This window comes from Wyeomyia smithii, chromosome 1, assembly GCF_029784165.1.
Source record: "Wyeomyia smithii strain HCP4-BCI-WySm-NY-G18 chromosome 1, ASM2978416v1, whole genome shotgun sequence".
In the NCBI taxonomy this organism is placed as follows: domain Eukaryota; kingdom Metazoa; phylum Arthropoda; class Insecta; order Diptera; family Culicidae; genus Wyeomyia; species Wyeomyia smithii.
This window is the reverse complement of record NC_073694.1, coordinates 16,749,842-16,767,696: the sequence shown is the minus strand read 5'-3', so window position 1 is coordinate 16,767,696 and position 17,855 is coordinate 16,749,842. Positions and strand designations below refer to the sequence as shown.

At 42.8% G+C, this 17,855-nt stretch overlaps 2 protein-coding genes across 2 annotated transcripts; both read right to left on the bottom strand.

The window, feature by feature from the left end:
• Positions 1-4,737: 4,737 nt before the first annotated feature.
• LOC129717377 (transcription factor grauzone-like) lies at positions 4,738-7,259 on the bottom strand. Its single transcript, XM_055667255.1, has 4 exons — positions 7,051-7,259; positions 5,264-6,990; positions 5,005-5,203; positions 4,738-4,942 (listed from the first exon to the last, which is right to left on the bottom strand). The coding sequence occupies exons 1-4, from the start codon at positions 7,180-7,182 to the stop codon at positions 4,790-4,792; spliced, it is 2,211 nt and encodes a 736-aa protein (XP_055523230.1). The 5' UTR covers positions 7,183-7,259; the 3' UTR covers positions 4,738-4,789.
• Positions 7,260-8,913: 1,654 nt separating this feature from the next.
• LOC129717370 (transcription factor grauzone-like) lies at positions 8,914-11,599 on the bottom strand. Its single transcript, XM_055667249.1, has 4 exons — positions 11,353-11,599; positions 9,519-11,293; positions 9,263-9,461; positions 8,914-9,205 (listed from the first exon to the last, which is right to left on the bottom strand). Exons 1-4 carry the CDS (start codon positions 11,482-11,484, stop codon positions 9,047-9,049), a joined length of 2,265 nt encoding a protein of 754 aa, XP_055523224.1. The 5' UTR covers positions 11,485-11,599; the 3' UTR covers positions 8,914-9,046.
• Between the last annotated feature and the right edge of the window lie 6,256 nt (positions 11,600-17,855).

Genomic DNA, 17,855 nt, shown 5'->3' with positions numbered 1-17,855 from the left:
TGTGGTGCTGGTGGTATTCTTCATTTTTTGCGTGCCGAATCATCGACCGAAGCACGCAGGTCAAGTGCGTGATACCTAGCAAGCAAGAGCCTAATTTTTGTTCCGCTTGTAGTGCGGAGCGTACTTTATCAAGTCTGGTTTTCAGGATTGCAAAAAATCGCTCCTTCGTTGCGTGTTTCCACGTTGCATCGAATGTTTTCTGCGATCGCAAAACATTCAACTTCAGCGTCTGGCGAATCACCTATCATGGTAAAAATGAACATCGGTATCACGTATAGTTAGTCCATGTGGATCACGAGAGCACAGTGGCGAGCACAAATACATGAGGTTAAGTTCAGATGGGCAGTTAGACCGGTTCGGTGTTCGCAAGATTTGGGCCCCCTTGAGTTGTGGGCCTGGTGCGGGCCGCACCAACCGCACCCCCCTTGCTACGCTACTGGCACCGCGATTGGTGCGTACGTTTGTAATGTCTGAAAAGAACCGGCCGTCGATGAGAACATGGTCAATTTGGTGTGCTGTACGTTGATCAGGTCTCCAGGTGGTTTGTGGATGTTCATTTGGGGAAAGAAGGTACTTCGGACTGCCAGTCCTCGGGAAGCTGAGAATTCGACGCATCGTTGGCGGTTGTTGTTCGTCACGGTGTGCGAGCCGATCACCGCCTTGTCTTCCCTACCGATCTGAGCGATCATGTCCCCGATAACGATCTTGATGTCTCTACGCGAGCAGCTATCGAAGTGTTACTCCAGCTGTGCGTAGAACGCTGCTTTCTCATCCTTATTTCGTCGCCTGATTGTTTCTTATTTCTTCGCCGATTGTTCTGGTCCGTATTTATTTCTTGATTGTTCGTAGTATTTTAACTTCGGCATGCTGCCTTACTAGGGCTGCGGTTTCCTAGTCTGCATGGCAGTCAAATCCAAACGGCCTTTTCATCCCGACATCACTCGCTTTAGAAATCGATTTACTTTCGGATGTTTGTTGGATGCCTTTTGCACCGCTTGCCTTAGACAGCAAAACGGGGTTCTCAATGAAAACGGTCGTTTGTTGGACCTCTGCTTGGTGAGCGACGAATGAACTTTTTTTCTCATGGAAATTGCCTGGGACGAGCTTATACAAAATCACGATGTCAACCAAGCCATTTCTACTTTCTGTAACGTGCTGCTGTACCGGTCAGTTTGTTTCGAAGAAGCTTTTTGAGGCAAACAGACGAACCACGAAGTTTACTCTCGTGGATCAAAATAACGGTCAATTCGAATGAGTTTCAGTTATGCGGAATATTCCCGCCCGCGCGATAGTGGCGTTGATTCGCTTTTTTCCTATAAACTCAGTTGACAGTTATCGCGCGCCGTGCTGCCGAAAACAGCAGAAAGGCTGAAAGTTTATCTTTTGCGGAATATGTCCAGTAGGTGTCGCACAAGTTATTTGAAACCACATTCTTTTAGAATTTTGTATAGAGTGGCATGTGTGTTGTCTGTGGTATAACGTTGCGTGACGTCACAAGAAAACATTTGAAAATAAAAATTGGCTAGAATCAAACAAACTAATTAGACAACAATAATAACCACAAAAAAAACTTCCGAAACTGGTTACTTCAAGCCATCAGCAGATAGTCCCGATTCCCCAAATGGGTCTGACGAAGTATTGCCACTTTTCTGTACATGGAGCTGCAAAAATTCTGTCCATCTGTACTATTCCCGATAAAAATCTGTTCCATTGGAACATAATTGTTTATTTTGTAAACCTGTAAAAAACAACTTCGTTCGACGTTTGTTCATTGTTTTGAGAAAGCTGTGACAAATGTTGTCACTCTGACTCTGTTACCCTCTAGTGCCCAAATTAGTTTTCAGACGGACTTCAAAAAAATCACTATGAAGCTTTATGAACATTTTTTAAGTTCTTATTGAAGCTTTTTAGAGGTTTAACTAAAGACCGTCTAGAGGCGGCACTGGGTACTAGGGGTCTACTACGAAAGGCTGAAACTCAAAAGGCTGAAACACGGAAGGCTGAAATCCGAAAGGCTGAAATCACGAAAGGCTGAAAGCTACATAAGGCTGAAAACACGAAAGGCTGAATCACGAAAAGCTGAAAAATCATAAGGCTGAAATTCACAAAGTTCATTTCTAAAAAAACACTCGCGGCCTACGGGCGACTCGATTGTCCGAGATGTATGCTGTTCTTACTCGCTATCGCTCGTTCGGACTAAACTAGGGGATCACCCCTACGAGTCAGTAGACCTAGGAAAACGAACGAACCTATACAGAGGTGATTTCTGCGGGGGGGCTGCCCCCCCGCAGTGGCCGGCGCTTCCGACGGTGGGTCGCCGGCGCACACTCGCGGCCTTCGGCCGTCTCGCCCTGGATCATCTAGGAAACGTGTACAAGAGTCAAGTGTGTATAGATTCAAATGTTGCCGAAAATTAATTTTCCATTGCACAAACCAATTATTACTCAAACATTGGACTCTGTCACCTTATAAAGGTTTGTTATCCATGTGTCCGAATTTTTCAACGATTATGATTCAAGTTACAAAAGTTTCAGCCTTTCATGTTTCAGCCTTTCGTTCATTCAGCCTTTTGTGGTTTCAGCCTTCTGTGCATTCAGCCTTTCGCTATGAAACATACTTTTCAGCCTTTCGAGTTTCAGCCTTTCGGGTTTCAGCCTTTCGTTACTAACCCGTAGGGTCTACTACGAAAGGCTGAAACTCAAAAGGCTGAAACACGAAAGGCTGCAATTCGAAAGGCTGAAATCACGAAAGGCTGAAAGCTACATAAGGCTGAAAACACGAAAGGCTGAATCACGAAAAGCTGAAAAATCATAAGGCTGAAATTCACAAAGCTCATTTCTAAAAAAACACTCGCGGCCTACGGCCGACTCGATTGTCCGAGATGTATGCTGTTCTTACTCGCTATCGCTCGTTCGGACTAAACTAGGGGATCACCCCTACGAGTCAGTAGACCTAGGAAAACGAACGAACCTATACAGAGGTGATTTCTGCGGGGGGGCTGCCCCCCCGCAGTGGCCGGCGCTTCCGACGGTGGGTCGCCGGCGCACACTCGCGGCCTTCGGCCGTCTCGCCCTGGATCATCTAGGAAACGTGTACAAGAGTCAAGTGTGTATAGATTCAAATGTTGCCGAAAATTAATTTTCCATTGCACAAACCAATTATTACTCAAACATTGGACTCTGTCACCTTATAAAGGTTTGTTATCCATGTGTCCGAATTTTTCAACGATTATGATTCAAGTTACAAAAGTTTCAGCCTTTCATGTTTCAGCCTTTCGTTCATTCAGCCTTTTGTGGTTTCAGCCTTCTGTGCATTCAGCCTTTCGCTATGAAACATACTTTTCAGCCTTTCGAGTTTCAGCCTTTCGGGTTTCAGCCTTTCGTTACTAACCCGTAGGGTCTACTACGAAAGGCTGAAACTCAAAAGGCTGAAACACGAAAGGCTGCAATTCGAAAGGCTGAAATCACGAAAGGCTGAAAGCTACATAAGGCTGAAAACACGAAAGGCTGAATCACGAAAAGCTGAAAAATCATAAGGCTGAAATTCACAAAGCTCATTTCTAAAAAAACACTCGCGGCCTACGGCCGACTCGATTGTCCGAGATGTATGCTGTTCTTACTCGCTATCGCTCGTTCGGACTAAACTAGGGGATCACCCCTACGAGTCAGTAGACCTAGGAAAACGAACGAACCTATACAGAGGTGATTTCTGCGGGGGGGCTGCCCCCCCGCAGTGGCCGGCGCTTCCGACGGTGGGTCGCCGGCGCACACTCGCGGCCTTCGGCCGTCTCGCCCTGGATCATCTAGGAAACGTGTACAAGAGTCAAGTGTGTATAGATTCAAATATTGCCGAAAATTAATTTTCCATTGCACAAACCAATTAATACTCAAACATTGAACTCTGTCACTTTATAAAGGTTTGCTATCCATGTGTCCGAATTTTTCAACGATTATGATTCAAGTTACAAAAGTTTCAGCCTTTCATGTGTCAGCCTTTCGTTCATTCAGCCTTTTGTGGTTTCAGCCTTCTGTGCATTCAGCCTTTCGCTATGAAACATACTTTTCAGCCTTTCGAGTTTCAGCCTTTTAAGTTTCAGCCTTTCGTTACTAACCCTTTGATCATATGTTCATTTGATACAAACTTCGCTGTCAACTATGTTAATGTACCAAACAATTTGTATTTGTATTTATCTATTTATTTAGACCTTTTTGGTCTTACTGAAGCTTGATGGATGTGGAAAAACCCATTTGAGAAATTCCTTACGAAACGCTCAAATGCGCTTAAAAACCCCACCATCTTTTGATTGAACATTATCATTTTTTAAACTAAGTCTAACAACAATTTATTATACTATTACGTGTGTTACAGATAACACACGAAAATAACTTAACTAGCTATGACACAATTTTAACGGGGTTAGAGCTACGATTCTAATGACACTGACAGTTTCTCTCGAGCCAGGATTCCAACTCACAACGAATTACTTGTTAGGTTAGTATCGTCCCTCGAGACCTACTAGCAGGCACTTTGGGGCAGGACACTCACGGTTGATTTTTTTTAATAGGGAAGGGAGTTGCTGTGACGTGACGTACTTCTCCTGGGGGGTCGTCAATGTGTGACAAAATGTGACAAGGGGGGAGGGGAAGTAAAATTTCATTAAAATTTGCGTGGATCGCCTAATGGCTTTTGGTTTTGATAAACATGATACCAACTTTTATCGATATAAATATCATATATTACACGATTTCATTGTTTATTATACCTACGTTCGCGCATCTCGGTCAAGTTATCATCTACTGTAGAACCGAGCAGCAACCTCCTCGGCCCACTTCTCCGGATGGGCCGATTTTTTGTGAGTGTACATATTCGAGCTCGAGTTGGACGTTCGCGGGCAGTATGGACACTGGTACAGCACCACGCCGGTATGTGTTGCTTCATGTTCCTATAGAAAAAAAATTCACACAATCAAATAGTCGCGAGCCACCCCTCGCCTGTAAAGCCTACCTTAAGCCGCAGCTGCGTTTTACACTCCTTGCCGCAGTAGGTACAGGTGTAAATAGGTCGATTGGAATGGTGAAAATTTTTATGCCCCATCAAGGCAGCTTCGTTGACAGATTCCTTCCCACAGATGTCACATTTTACCGGTCCACTCGTATCGTAACAGCGGCGTTTGTGCCGCAGGTAGCTCTTCTTGTTTATCAACCTGAAAAAATACGATCTTTTTAGTTTCTTCCTAAAATAGTTTCATTCAGAAAAATCATACCACCGTTGGCACTTCTCGCATTGCATCTTCAAACTAGCCAAACCCTCCTCGGAATGAGTCAATCGGTGCTCCTCCAGCAGAGCCCTATGGTTAAAACCCTTGGCACAAATGTCGCACACCCAATCGCACACTGCTCCGTGCTTCTTCTGCTGATGGGCTCGCAACTGTTGCGAGTTAGAGTACGCCTTATTGCACTGCTCGCAGAAGTGCGTCTTCCGTTCCTTGTTCATGTGCCAGTTGGTGTGCTGCTTTAACAGATAATCCTTGACAAAAGCAGCCCCACAGATGTCACACTTGAACGGTCGCTCGGAAGCCGGCGTGTGGATCCACCATTTGTGTATCTGCAGCCCGGAACTGTCGGCGTACGTTTTACCGCAGATATCACACTTAAAATGATCCGGGTTCAGATGTCGGAGACAGTGTTCATACAATCGCTGCCGCTTGCCGAAACGTCTCTCACAACAAACGACCGAATGGGTATTCATGTTGTGCACCTTAAATGCATGGTAGGATAGCTTGTTGAACGTTTCCCCTATAAAGTCACACTTGGAACAGTTCAGGGTGATGAACTTTTTGATCAGTTCATCCTCCCGCGCGATATCTTCTGGGCCTCGTTTACTCCTGGACGGCGCATCCGTCCGGTCAAGCTCACTGTCGAACTCACCCGCGTTATTATTCGGGGCAGCCGTCGAGCATTCGCCAAAATTGTGATGGCTAAGATTGTGATTTTCCAGATTGCGCGCGCTCAGGAAATATTTGTCACAAAGGGCGCAGTAATGGTTTTTCTTTTCTACCTCTTCATGCCACGTGATGTGGCTTTTGAGCAGATCCTCTGCGGCGAACGCTTTCGAGCAGCGATCACATTTGAACTGTTTCTGGTCCTCAGGGGTGTGCATTAGAAACATGTGATTGGCGTAGCTGCGCTTATCTTTGAAGATACAGTTGCATTCCACGCAACGACTGTGGTCATTTTTCGACGGCTCGTGGTTGGTTAAATGTTCCACCAGACCGGTTTTGGTTGCCCATTTTTTGTTGCAACAGAAAATATAACCGTACGTGTCGTGAACCTTCTTGAAGTGCACCCGCAGTCGGTAGAAACTCTCGAACGTTTCCTCGCTGTCCCTACCAAGTTCCGAGCACTTATGACAGGTAATGTCCATATGCTGCCTAATGAAAGCATTCAGCTGCTCGTTGTCCTTTTTCTCCTTTCTCATTTTAGCCCTTCGCGTTCGAACGGTGCGTGCTTTTTTCACAGCCAATTTTCGTTTTCTTGACGCCAGTCGCCTGGCCAAAGGTACATCCGAGTCGGATGACTCGGACTGTGCGGAGTCATTTCCCTGCCCACTCGACGAGTTGCTGCGACTTTCCTGGGGTTCTATTAATTGGTTATTCCCGTCGTCTTCCTGATCATCTACGTCGTCATTTTTGTTTTCCCGATTGATCATTTTTTCTGTCTCTTGTTTCACCTCAACTTTACAAACGATCAAATCGGGACTTCGACAGCTGGATCGCAGATCCTCATCCGCCAGTCGATCGTGCTGCTTTTCATCTGCTGATCCGACCAGTATTTCCTCCTCCCCTCCGGAGCAGCACTCTACCGTTTCTGTTTTGATCTCAGGAAACAACGCAGCCGGATGGACCTTTTCTACCTGACAGTAGAACTTGTGGAAATCGTCAATTTTCTCCCAGCAGCTAGTGCACACGCTCCGGTTGTAGTATTCGTCCTTCTGTAACATCGATAAGGTAGAATCTTTTTGCTTACAGTTCGAAACCCAAACAATATTTACGGTGAACCAGAAGTGCTTAGTGAAGATTGCTTCCACATTCTCTCCGTTCACGTCGTCCCGTTCGGTGATGCAGCGATAGTTGTCAGTTTGTCGCAGGCAGGTGAAACAATTTTCCAGCTCGGTTGAGGACATGTTACAAGCACTAATTTCAAGGAATTATTTTCATTCTAACGTTTGCAACCTGATACATTGCTTTGATTGCGATGACAGCTCATTGTTGTTTTGGGTACACGCTAAATTTTATGAAGGCACATTGTCGCGATACACGCTACATTTTTTTTCTTCGAACGGAGTTAATTTCACTCGTACAATCCATCAATCGTAAAACTTTCGTTTAAAGAAAAAAGTGCTTTGAATTAGATATCAGCATTTAAATATATTTAGGGTAATTCGCTATTAGTTGATAACGCTATTAGAGATTTACATAAAAATGCATGCTAAGCTATGCTGGAAGCAAATCACATCTTGTCTCGTGTGATGAATGATCCACAATGGGAAAATATATGAAAACGCTTCACTTTGGTGCTTATTACGGGAGTCATTTCACGGTGAAATATATTTCACTCTCACGCTCACTTCACTTTTTTAGACCTATTCCCGATTCCACCTCAAGTGAAGTGACAAAAATCACCACCACGTAGTGAGATTGAGGTGCTTATTACGGGAGTCACTTCACGGTGAAATATATTTCACTCTCACACTCACTTCACTTTTTTAGACCTATTCCCGATTCCACCTCAAGTGAGGTGACAAAGGTGCTTATTACGGGAGTCACTTCACGGTGAAATATATTTCACTCTCACGCTCACTTCACTTTTTTAGACCTATTCCCGATTCCACCTCAAGTGAGGTGACAAAAATCACCTCCGTGGAGTGAGATTGACAGTGAAGTGAAATTGAGAATAGGACAAGTGAAATAAGATTGTTTCCCAGCTCGAAAATGTCTAAGTCCCAGACAGTCGTTTTTTCCCGTTTTTCTAGATAACACCAGATCTCGACGTGTTCTGCATTTCTAAAACATTCGACATAAAAAAAATGTTTTTCTCGGTATCGAAAATTTCCTGAACTAGTTTGCATTTTTTCATCGGGCAAAAAAATGAAAAATTTACCGCTTTAAGGCACGGATCAAACTCTGATTCGCTTCGTTACTGAAGAATAAATCCTTTATTCACCATTAGATCACAAATCAATCAACTTTAAGACTTATGGCATCTTCGTGGAATCATTTCACCGTTCAAAATGGTCGTGAAATAATTCCACGCGAAACGTCGCTTTTTCCGTTCTCACTTCACTGATATGACACTCATAATTCGGGTTATTCGCGTTGAAAGAGATTTTGAAGGCTGTTCGCACCTACGTGAACACTCATATGTAATTGTCAAAATGTGTGTGATGACAAAAGCAAAAATATTTCCTTCCTTCTTTTTCGCGTGTAAAAACCAAACAAATATCAGCAACACCGTCAATGCGAATAACCCAGATTCCACGGCAGAGGTCACTTCGCGACGTTTTTCTCACTTACGTGAGTCCCGTAATAGGATTTTGTTTACTTCACTCTGATTTCACCGTGAAGTGACTCCCGTAATAAGCACCTGCCTTCTATAGGTATAACAACGGTCATAGGACTCATTGATTGATCCACGGACAACCGAAAACACGACCGACTTGCTGGACAGTCCTAGTTGCGCACTGGAGACCGAATACAACAATTTTCCTGATCAGCCTGAGTAGAGCATGCATCAAACCTTCTGAATTCCACGGGCATAACAGACATTTATTCCTTTGACACAAAGACTCGATTATCGAGTGGAATCCGATTTTTTCGGCCCTGTTAAATAGTATTCAACCACAAACGCGAGCGTATGTCGCTTTCCAAGTAAATTTTTTATTACATAATAGAGTGATAGATTATACATACAATACTTTCTACGGATATATCATACGTCGTTTAAAAGCAATACTCACCGAAACCCTAAGCCGGAATCGGACCGTTCGTTCAAGCGGACGGTGTAAAAAACTTGGCAGCCATGGCTGCCGCCCACTGTTCCGGATGTACCGTTTTCTTGTGGGTGTACATATTCGAGCTGGAGTTGCACATTCGCGGACAGAATGGACACTTGTACAGCACATCACCGGTGTGGTTGGCTTCGTGTTCCTAAAAAAAAGATTTATCTATTTTCTTAAAAAAAACCTGTATAATTCTGTAACATACCTTGCAGCGCAGCTGCTTTTTGAACTCCTTGCCACAGAAGCTGCACGCATACTTAGGCCGGTTGGAATGATGCAGGCGAAAGTGTGACTTGAGTGCCGTTTCGTTGACCGATTCGTGGCCACATATCTCGCACCGAACCGGGCCATTAGGGTTGAAGCAGCGTCGTTTGTGTCGCAAATAGTTGCGATTGTTTGTTAACCTGTAATGATGCGAATTTAAATTGAATCTGATTTCACTTAGAACACAACAAACTCACCATCTGTGGCACTTCTCGCACTGCTTCCGCAGTGCCTTCAGCCCTTCCTCCGAGTGCGTTAGCCGATGCTGCTCGAGCAGCGCTCGATGGGTGAATCCCTTAGCACATATATCGCACACCCAATCGCTGAGGGCACCATGCTGGGCCTGCATGTGCATCTTCAGCTGCAGCCCCGTCGTGTAGATTCGCCCGCACTGATCGCAAGTGTGCGTCTTCCGTTCCTTCTCGATGTGCTTCTCCATGTGTGCCTTCAGTAGGTAATCTTTCACGAAAGCGTCCCCACAAATGTCGCACTTGAACGGTCGCTCCGAAACGGGCGTATGAATCCACCAGTTGTGATGCTTCAATCCGTGGCTGTCGGTGAACGTTTTGCCACACTTGTCACACTTGAAGTGATCCGGATTGAGGTGCCGCAAACAGTGCTCGTACAGTCGCAATCTCTTACCGAACCGACGTTCGCAGCATATCACAATACTTCCCGTCGCCTTATGGACCTTCAGATTGTGCTGTTTTAGCTTTTGGAACGAAACACCCACAAACTCACAGCGGGTGCAGTTGAACGAAACAAACTGTTTTATAATGGATTCCTGCTTTTCGATCTCCTCCGGCCCGCAACGCTTTCGCTTGGGTGGATGTTCCAGGTCATCATCTACGCCCGCCGTCGTCTTTCGCTCAACGGACTCCGGATCACTGTCCTCTTCGCCGTCATGCTCTTCATCGTCGGCGGGAGTGTTTTGAGCCAACGAGGTTCCACCCTCTGTCTTGGTTTGTGCTGATAGATCGCTATGGTGGCTAATGTTATGATTTTGGAGATTTCCGGCACCCAGGAAGTACCGATTGCAAATCGGACAGTGATGATTCCGCTGTTCAACCTCGTCATGCCACTTGATGTGACTGTTGAGCTGATCCTCAACGGCAAACGCCTTTGGACAGCGAGTGCACTTAAACAGTTTCGCCTCCTCTGGTGTGTGCACCAGGAACATATGCTGGGCGAATATGCGTTCGTCCTTGAACCAGCGGGCACACTCGACGCAACGTAATTTCTTCGTTTGTGGTTTAACATTGTGCTGCGTATCGATGTGAAGATTGTAGCTACGCGTGGATGGCCACTTTTTATTGCAGCAAAAGATGTAACAAGCAGCATTGTGCACTTTCAGAAAATGTTGCTTCATCCAGTAGAAAGACTTGAACGTTTCCCCGTTATCCATGCCCGTTTCCACGCATTTATGGCAGGAAAAGCTCTCGCTTCGGTCACTCGTTCTGCTCGAGATGGGTCGCTTCTTGGATTTCCTCCGTTTTACTGCGGAACGCTTTGCCAGCGGAATGTTCGAGTCGGATTCCGAATCCGACTGTTTAACCTCTTTGGTAGGCTGATAATCTTCGTCGGAACTTTCATCCTCCTCATCGTCATCACTCCGATCCTCGTCGTTTTCATGCTTCACCTCATTCTGCAGTTCATAGTTTTCATCACTGTCCGGTGGGCAGCGCGGAGAGGAGGTTTGATCTTCCGATTTATAAACTGCGGCCACCATCATTTGGCTGCCGCAAGGGTCTTCTTCGGTGCTCATGGAAATGAATTTGTTTTTGCCCCCATCCAAGCATTCGACCTCCAGCATCATCATCGAATCCTCCGGCGGATCGTCGCTCGGCTCCAGCTTAATCTGTGCCAACATGGTGGGAGCGTGAACTTTCTCCACCTCGCAGTAGAACTTGTGAAATTCGTCAATCTTTTCCCAACAGCTGGTACACACGATCCGATTCTGGTATTCGTCTCTCTGCTCGATACAAGAAAATGAAAGTAACACAAGCTTTAAAAGTCTAGCAAAACACCTACGGTAAACCAGAAGTGCTTGGCGAAAACTTCCTCCACATTTTCACCGCTGTTACTGTCGTTCTCCTCGATGCACAAAAAGTTTTCCGTTCGCCGAAAGCAGGTGAAACAGCTTTTCAGTCCGCACGTGGACATTTTGCAACCATGGAGTGGAAAAACTATTATTTTTCACTAGCTAACGGGATCCGAACAAGTTTTGCGAAAAACTCCAGGAAAGTTTTTGTTGTTGTTTCTGTAGCTGTCAATTGTGCTGCTGACAGAATCTCTGACAGACAGCATAGTGCAGGCAGTGCATGACGTTGGTCTAGAGAGACGACAATGCAAGCTATTGGGCTAGCTTTTGAAACTATATGCCCTGTTAATTTTATTTACGGTGATCTGACCACAGCTGAGTAGCAATACTCCGAGGGAAAGATATGCGAAGAGAATGTTGTGAACCAAACGAACATATCAAAATTCGAGCCAAACGAACAAGAAATGGAGTCACTTCACGGTGAGATGACAACCGTAATAGGGGCCGTTCCTAAACCACGTGGTCATATTTTGATCACTTTTTATACCCCCCGTACCCCCCCCCCCCCTTCCGTGGTCTTTTGGTCAACCAACCCCCCCCTCCCTAGCGACTTTAACCACGTGGTCTTTTAATTTGTCAAATGCCAAAAATTCGCTTGAATTTTTTACATTTTTATTATTAAACTTTCAGTACATTCTATATTTCTAAAATGCAAAAGCTTCATTCTGGAATTGGTGGACACGAGAAATTATTATCAGGAAAAAAGACCACGTGGTCATTTCGCTAACTCCCCCACCCCCGTGCGTGGTCTTTCGTGGTCTTTTGACGAACCCCCCCGTCCCCGTCTTCATGACCACGTGGTTTAGGAACGGCCCCAAAGGGACGGTGAAAGTGATTCCAATTGGATTAGCACACGTTTTTTTTCACCGTGAGATTTTTTCACTTCGTTCTCACCGTGAGGTGACTCCCGTAATAAGCCCCAATGAATCGAGAATGCTCCAAAATTGGTTCATCACAGTGACTTTTAACTGGTGGTTCACAAATCTTTTGTATGATCAACAAAATAATGATCAATTATGGTGAAAGTATATAAAATTAAATATAAACATAAAATTTAAAACCTTCAAGGTTTTTGTGATGCACTTTAATATTGCCCCAGGACTTGGCACCTCTGCTGACATGTGAAACCTAGTTGCCAAATTGGCGGGTTTTTTCATCGCTTATCTCTCTCTGAGTATCTCTACGGCTGAGTGGCTAAAGTTTCTTAACCCTGTATAGTACACTTTTTGACCAAGCGTCTAATATTTGTCACTTTTTGACAGATAATACTACAAGGCATACAGCCCTAGGGTTGTATGAAATGGTGACGTGGGACTAAACACTATAATTAGGGGATTTTTTGTTGCAATATATACAGAGTCTGCAGACAGAATCAATGTGTTTGCTCAGCGACTGTACGTATTTTTATTTTCAGCCTCCCCTGGAAATCATTCCTTGAAATATATTCAACAACACTCGAAAGAATATCGTTTATATTTGGCGATATTACCCTGCAGTATTTTTTGTGCAAACAACATGTATTTGACAAGGCACAAGCATATCGTGCTTGTTGAAGAAGCGCCAAGAATTTCTCGTAATGCGTCAAAGTCAGAGTTAACTAAATCCAATAATGCTTACATCACAGACAAACAGACGTGCCACTCCGTGACGATTTCATCGACCAGAAAAATAACGATAATTTTGAATTTTTTCTTAGTGGGCAATAATGCCGCTAGTGTCGCTATAAGCAGGCGTGCACATTCATTATCAAAGACAAAAATCATCAGTACCTCCGTTTGTGTTGATTTAAGCAAGCGTGCACACCTATTAGCAAAGACACAAACCGTTTTACGACAATAAGTTAGTGGGCAATAAGCTCACATGGTGGCGCATGAGTGTAACGTTTCGAATAAGGACGAAGATTTTCCAGGATTTTTGTTCGAAGAGGGACGTCTGTTTGTCTGTGCTAACATTATCATAATGAATGGTTTAGTCTTATTTAACTCTGATTAAATCAAATCTATTATACGGATCTTACTTTCAAAATAATATGGAAGCCCTTACAGAGGTTCATTAATTGGCAAACATAAGAAGATATATTAAACAAAATTATTAACATGGTACAGGTCGGACTCGATTAACCGGAGTTTTGAAAAATATTTCGCTCCGGATAATCGAATCCTTCGGATAATCAAGCCATTTTAATTTTTTTAATTTTTAATATATCTCATTTAGAACAGTTGCTATAAGTTTGCTTTAATAGTATGTTGTACACAATACATGTCCGACGAAATAAATTAAAAATTGTCTTTAGACTGCTTGTCGGCGTTTGTTATACATATATACGTAATAATAAATTATGTTATATTGATTATCTCAAAGATGTAAAAACCAAATAAAATAAATCAAAACTACCATTTGAAAGACACTTTTTGCTTCGAGCGATTGAAGGAAATATTTTCCAGAAAATATAATAGAATTTGATTTGATTTAGGTATTTATCTGTTTTATTATCTTAAATATTAGGAAGAAGAATTGAGGTGTTACATATACAGACCCTGTTCGATTTTGACAACACTCATGATTTTTTCTCTATTTCGCTTGATATGACCACTAATAGACTACTTTGCGGATTTCAAACCGTTATTAAATTCGCTTGATGAGTTTTGGTTCAATAATCCAGAAGTATCCGGAACACCACCGAAACAGGCCAGCTTGTGGTTCTAAGTACTGCATTGATCATGGCCATTATATTACAGAAATATGTTCCGGCCATAAATTCGAAACCGGTTGACCAATAGTGGTTGTCCTCACCGGCAACTAAAAACCATAATACCTCGCTTTTGGAGGTTGTTCAGTAAGAATTGGTTGAAGGCAGGGCCGGCGGTTGATGTGGGTAGTATGGGTAGTAGTACCCACTCGGAAAATATCCCTATGAGTACTTACCCACACGGAATTATCGGATAAAACAAAAAAAAAAATTAATGTTTTCCGTGTTAAAAACTTAAGTTGCCGCACATATGTGCGGGTGACGGATTTTTTTATCGATATAGTTGAGTGGGAGGTTATATTTCACGTGTTTCTAACAGATTTACTATCAAACAAATCTTCGAAAACTTGAAGAAAAGTGAGACTTTTACTACTGTAAGTAAAGCCCTACCAGAAGTCCAATTGAGCTTTTTTGTATAGAGACATTTTTCGTGAAGACAAAACTATGCAACCTTAACGTTTCCATTGAAAAAATGGACAAAATTGTCGATTTTTTATGGGTTCACTTTGAGACGCACTGGAGAAACTACCCATGCAGCATCAATCATAGTAACCCATAAGTCAGCAGAAAAAAATTGACTCAAACTCTAACCGTGATGGCGAAAAGAGTGAAGCTACTTCATTCAGAAGTGTGCGCGTTCAAAGAACGGGTACACTCCCGCGTCGAAAAAGGACATCGTGTGACATTTTGTGGACGACGCATACGCCGGCATCTACAACATTTGGACACTATTGGACAACAATCGGACAACAACAAGGGCATCGAAAGAAAGCCCGGTTCCGGACGACTGACGACCCTGAGCGACATAAAGCTCCAAGGGATGCTGAAGTGGAAGACGCAGGGAAAAATGCGCTGCGTGCGCTCGGCCGAGAGGTCGGTTTAACCGGCCAAACTGTGAAAATTACCTGGCGAATACTTGTCAGGAAGTGGCAGTCCCGTCCATTGGTCTTGGAGCTGCAAGCAAGCTGCGTCTTTGATAAATAAGACTAAGAAAGAACTCAAAAACGTGCTTACACGCATGTCCTCGCGTTAACTGCCAGAAGGCCGCTCGTAAAGGCGTAGAATTTATCAATCCCACTATCTGTCTTAATTTTTTTCTCTCACCATCCGAGAAAAGGCCATTTTTAATGCAACCATTACTGCTGATTTTTCCTATACATTGGCATTGGCATTCTATTGTTGATAATCTGTCGATTTTTCGAAAAAATTAGTTCATGTATTAGTGGGTCGTCCACTCCTCCCCCCAAGCTTGCTTTGACTATGCCTTTGTTACCCAGGAACCTTCCCTATTCCTTACTACCCACTCGGCAAAATAGTGTGACGCCGGCCCTGGTTGAAGGAACGACGAGAAAACTGCTAGAAACGAACTACCTAAACAGAACAGAGCATTGTTGTTACAATTTTGAACAACCCCGAAACTCCCAATGAGCCGGAAGACAAAAATACATTATAGAAATACAGAATAAAAAAAAAAATACTCCGGATAATCGAGCCATTTTCTCCGGATAATCGAGCCCCGGATAATCGGGCCCCCGGATAATCGAGTCTCCGGATAATCGAGTCCGACCTGTGATAATATTTATGAGATAAACTTTCAATCACCATCAACAGCAGCATTGCAGTTTTTCCTCGATTGCACACGAATAGAAATGTACCAACAAAAGTGTACCACTGCAATATGAATAGTACCACTGCAGTACGAATAGCAGTGTACCGTTGAAATGTACGAATACAAGAGAACCGCTGCAATCATAGACGCAAAAAGACCTGCGGTTCTTCACTCCACTGGTACTGTTGCTTTTAGCGGCATGTCTTCTTTCAAGACATCAGTTTTTATTAGGTTCTGAAAACAGGTTTAGAAATCGTTCAAGAATGGGGGTTGTTTCAAACATTTCGGAAAACTTTTACCTTCGAGACATCATATTAGTCTAAGTTCATGGAAGCAAAAATAAATTGACCTATTGGGACTATTGGGATTCTGTCAGTTTTTATTTCGATATTGATACAGAGAGTATCACAGGAAACGGATGGTGTCCATTCACGTCGTCTGTGCTAGGAATGCTCGCATATAATTGGTTCATTAATCGTGTAAATTTGTGATTGAAACTTTTTATCAATTTAACCGCTTAGCAATTAAAGTAGCCTGATAACTAGCATATTACAAAATTGTTCTACATTTTATCTATCCAACAACATATTGGTTATTGTTATCCATCATGTGGTTATGCTGTTATTAACGTTTAAATCTGACGCAACATTTGCCAGTTTCATTTCCCATTTTACAGAATGCATACCAGTATAGTAAACAAAGACGTAGTCCCACGTCAAAAATTTGGTCGAAGGTAATTATTTGTCACTCTCCAATTGGCCCTGAAGACTCTGTTGATAAGCCTGTAGTACACTCTTTGTCTAATAGTCAAATATTCGACCTCCTGACGTAATGGTCAAATTTATTTGACATCATGGTTGTTGTTTGCCCGTGTTTGCCCCATGTTAAAATTGGAGAGTGACAAATAATTATCTTTGACCAAATTTTTATCTGTCAAAAAGTGACAAATATTTGACGCTCGGTCAAAGAGTGTACTACAGGCTATATAGATCATTGCACGATGACGTCACAAAAAACGAAGAAGAAAGAGATTTGACAGTTGTCGCGGGTTTGTTTACATAGTAAAATTTTCGGCTCGAATGAAAATGCGGAAGTGTCTTGGTTAAAACTTGCGTTTCCAAGAATAAGCCAAAAGATCACAGTAACGAATTCGCATAGGCGGAGAGTTACCCCATCTTTTTCGTTCGCGTATCATACATTTTCACTCCTATTACATAAAAAGTGAAACATCTTGTAAACAAACCCGTGGGAAGTGTCGAAAAAGTGAGGTTATTTTTCGTGTGCAATGATCTATTGATTTGGTTTTTATTTGCGAAAGTGAAGGAGGGAAACATTTTTGCTTTTGTTTTCACACATAAATTGACAATTGCATATGAGAATTCGCGTAGGTAGGGGCGAACAGCCTTAAAAATCTCTTTTACTTGTGTCAGGGCCAATTTTTACATGGGGCAAACAACAACCATGATGTCAAATAAATTTGACCATTATGTCAGAAGGTCAAATATTTGACAATTGGTCAAAGAGTGTAATACAGGCTTTACAGAGGTGCTTTCTTTTGCAATTCCGCAATTTATTTAATTGCAGCACTACTTTTGTTTTTTGATTCGTTTTTAGTACATTACTTTTCCAAAACTGAGAGCCTCGCACTCGATGCGCAAGTCCTGTATATTTAAGGTGCGGCAACTTCGAAGCACACTGGCCCAGGTTAGTTTTATACGGTTTTATTTTTATGTGTTCAAATGAATTTTGTTTTCTGATAAAATAGTTTTTTATGGTTCCCAGAATTTCATGTGAAATCTGTAGAATTTTTTGGACAATTTTTTGGTAAGGGATTTTATAGCACAATGTATAATTTTATATTGAATAAAATTAAAATTTATTATTTGGAATACACAATTTCTCTAAATCATTTCTTGGAGTTTCCTAACAATTTCCAAGAATTCTGAGATTTTATTTATCGAACAAAATTTAGTCTATATTTATTTACAGACAAACCTTCTACTGACTGGAAAACAGACCAGAAGTTTTTCTTCATTAATTGATGAATTGCCATAACGATGTTAACACATCATCGA

Coding starts and splice junctions, on each gene's coding strand:
- LOC129717377 (XM_055667255.1), bottom strand. CDS start 7,182: ATGTCCTCAACCGAGCTGGAAAATTGTTTCACCTGCCTGCGACAAACT. Junction 6,991..7,050: donor CTAAGCACTTCTGGTTCACC/GTAAATATTGTT, acceptor TCGATGTTACAG/AAGGACGAATACTACAACCG. Junction 5,204..5,263: donor TGCGAGAAGTGCCAACGGTG/GTATGATTTTTC, acceptor GTATTTTTTCAG/GTTGATAAACAAGAAGAGCT.
- LOC129717370 (XM_055667249.1), bottom strand. CDS start 11,484: ATGTCCACGTGCGGACTGAAAAGCTGTTTCACCTGCTTTCGGCGAACG. Junction 9,462..9,518: donor TGCGAGAAGTGCCACAGATG/GTGAGTTTGTTG, acceptor GCATCATTACAG/GTTAACAAACAATCGCAACT. Junction 9,206..9,262: donor AAAAGCAGCTGCGCTGCAAG/GTATGTTACAGA, acceptor TCTTTTTTTTAG/GAACACGAAGCCAACCACAC.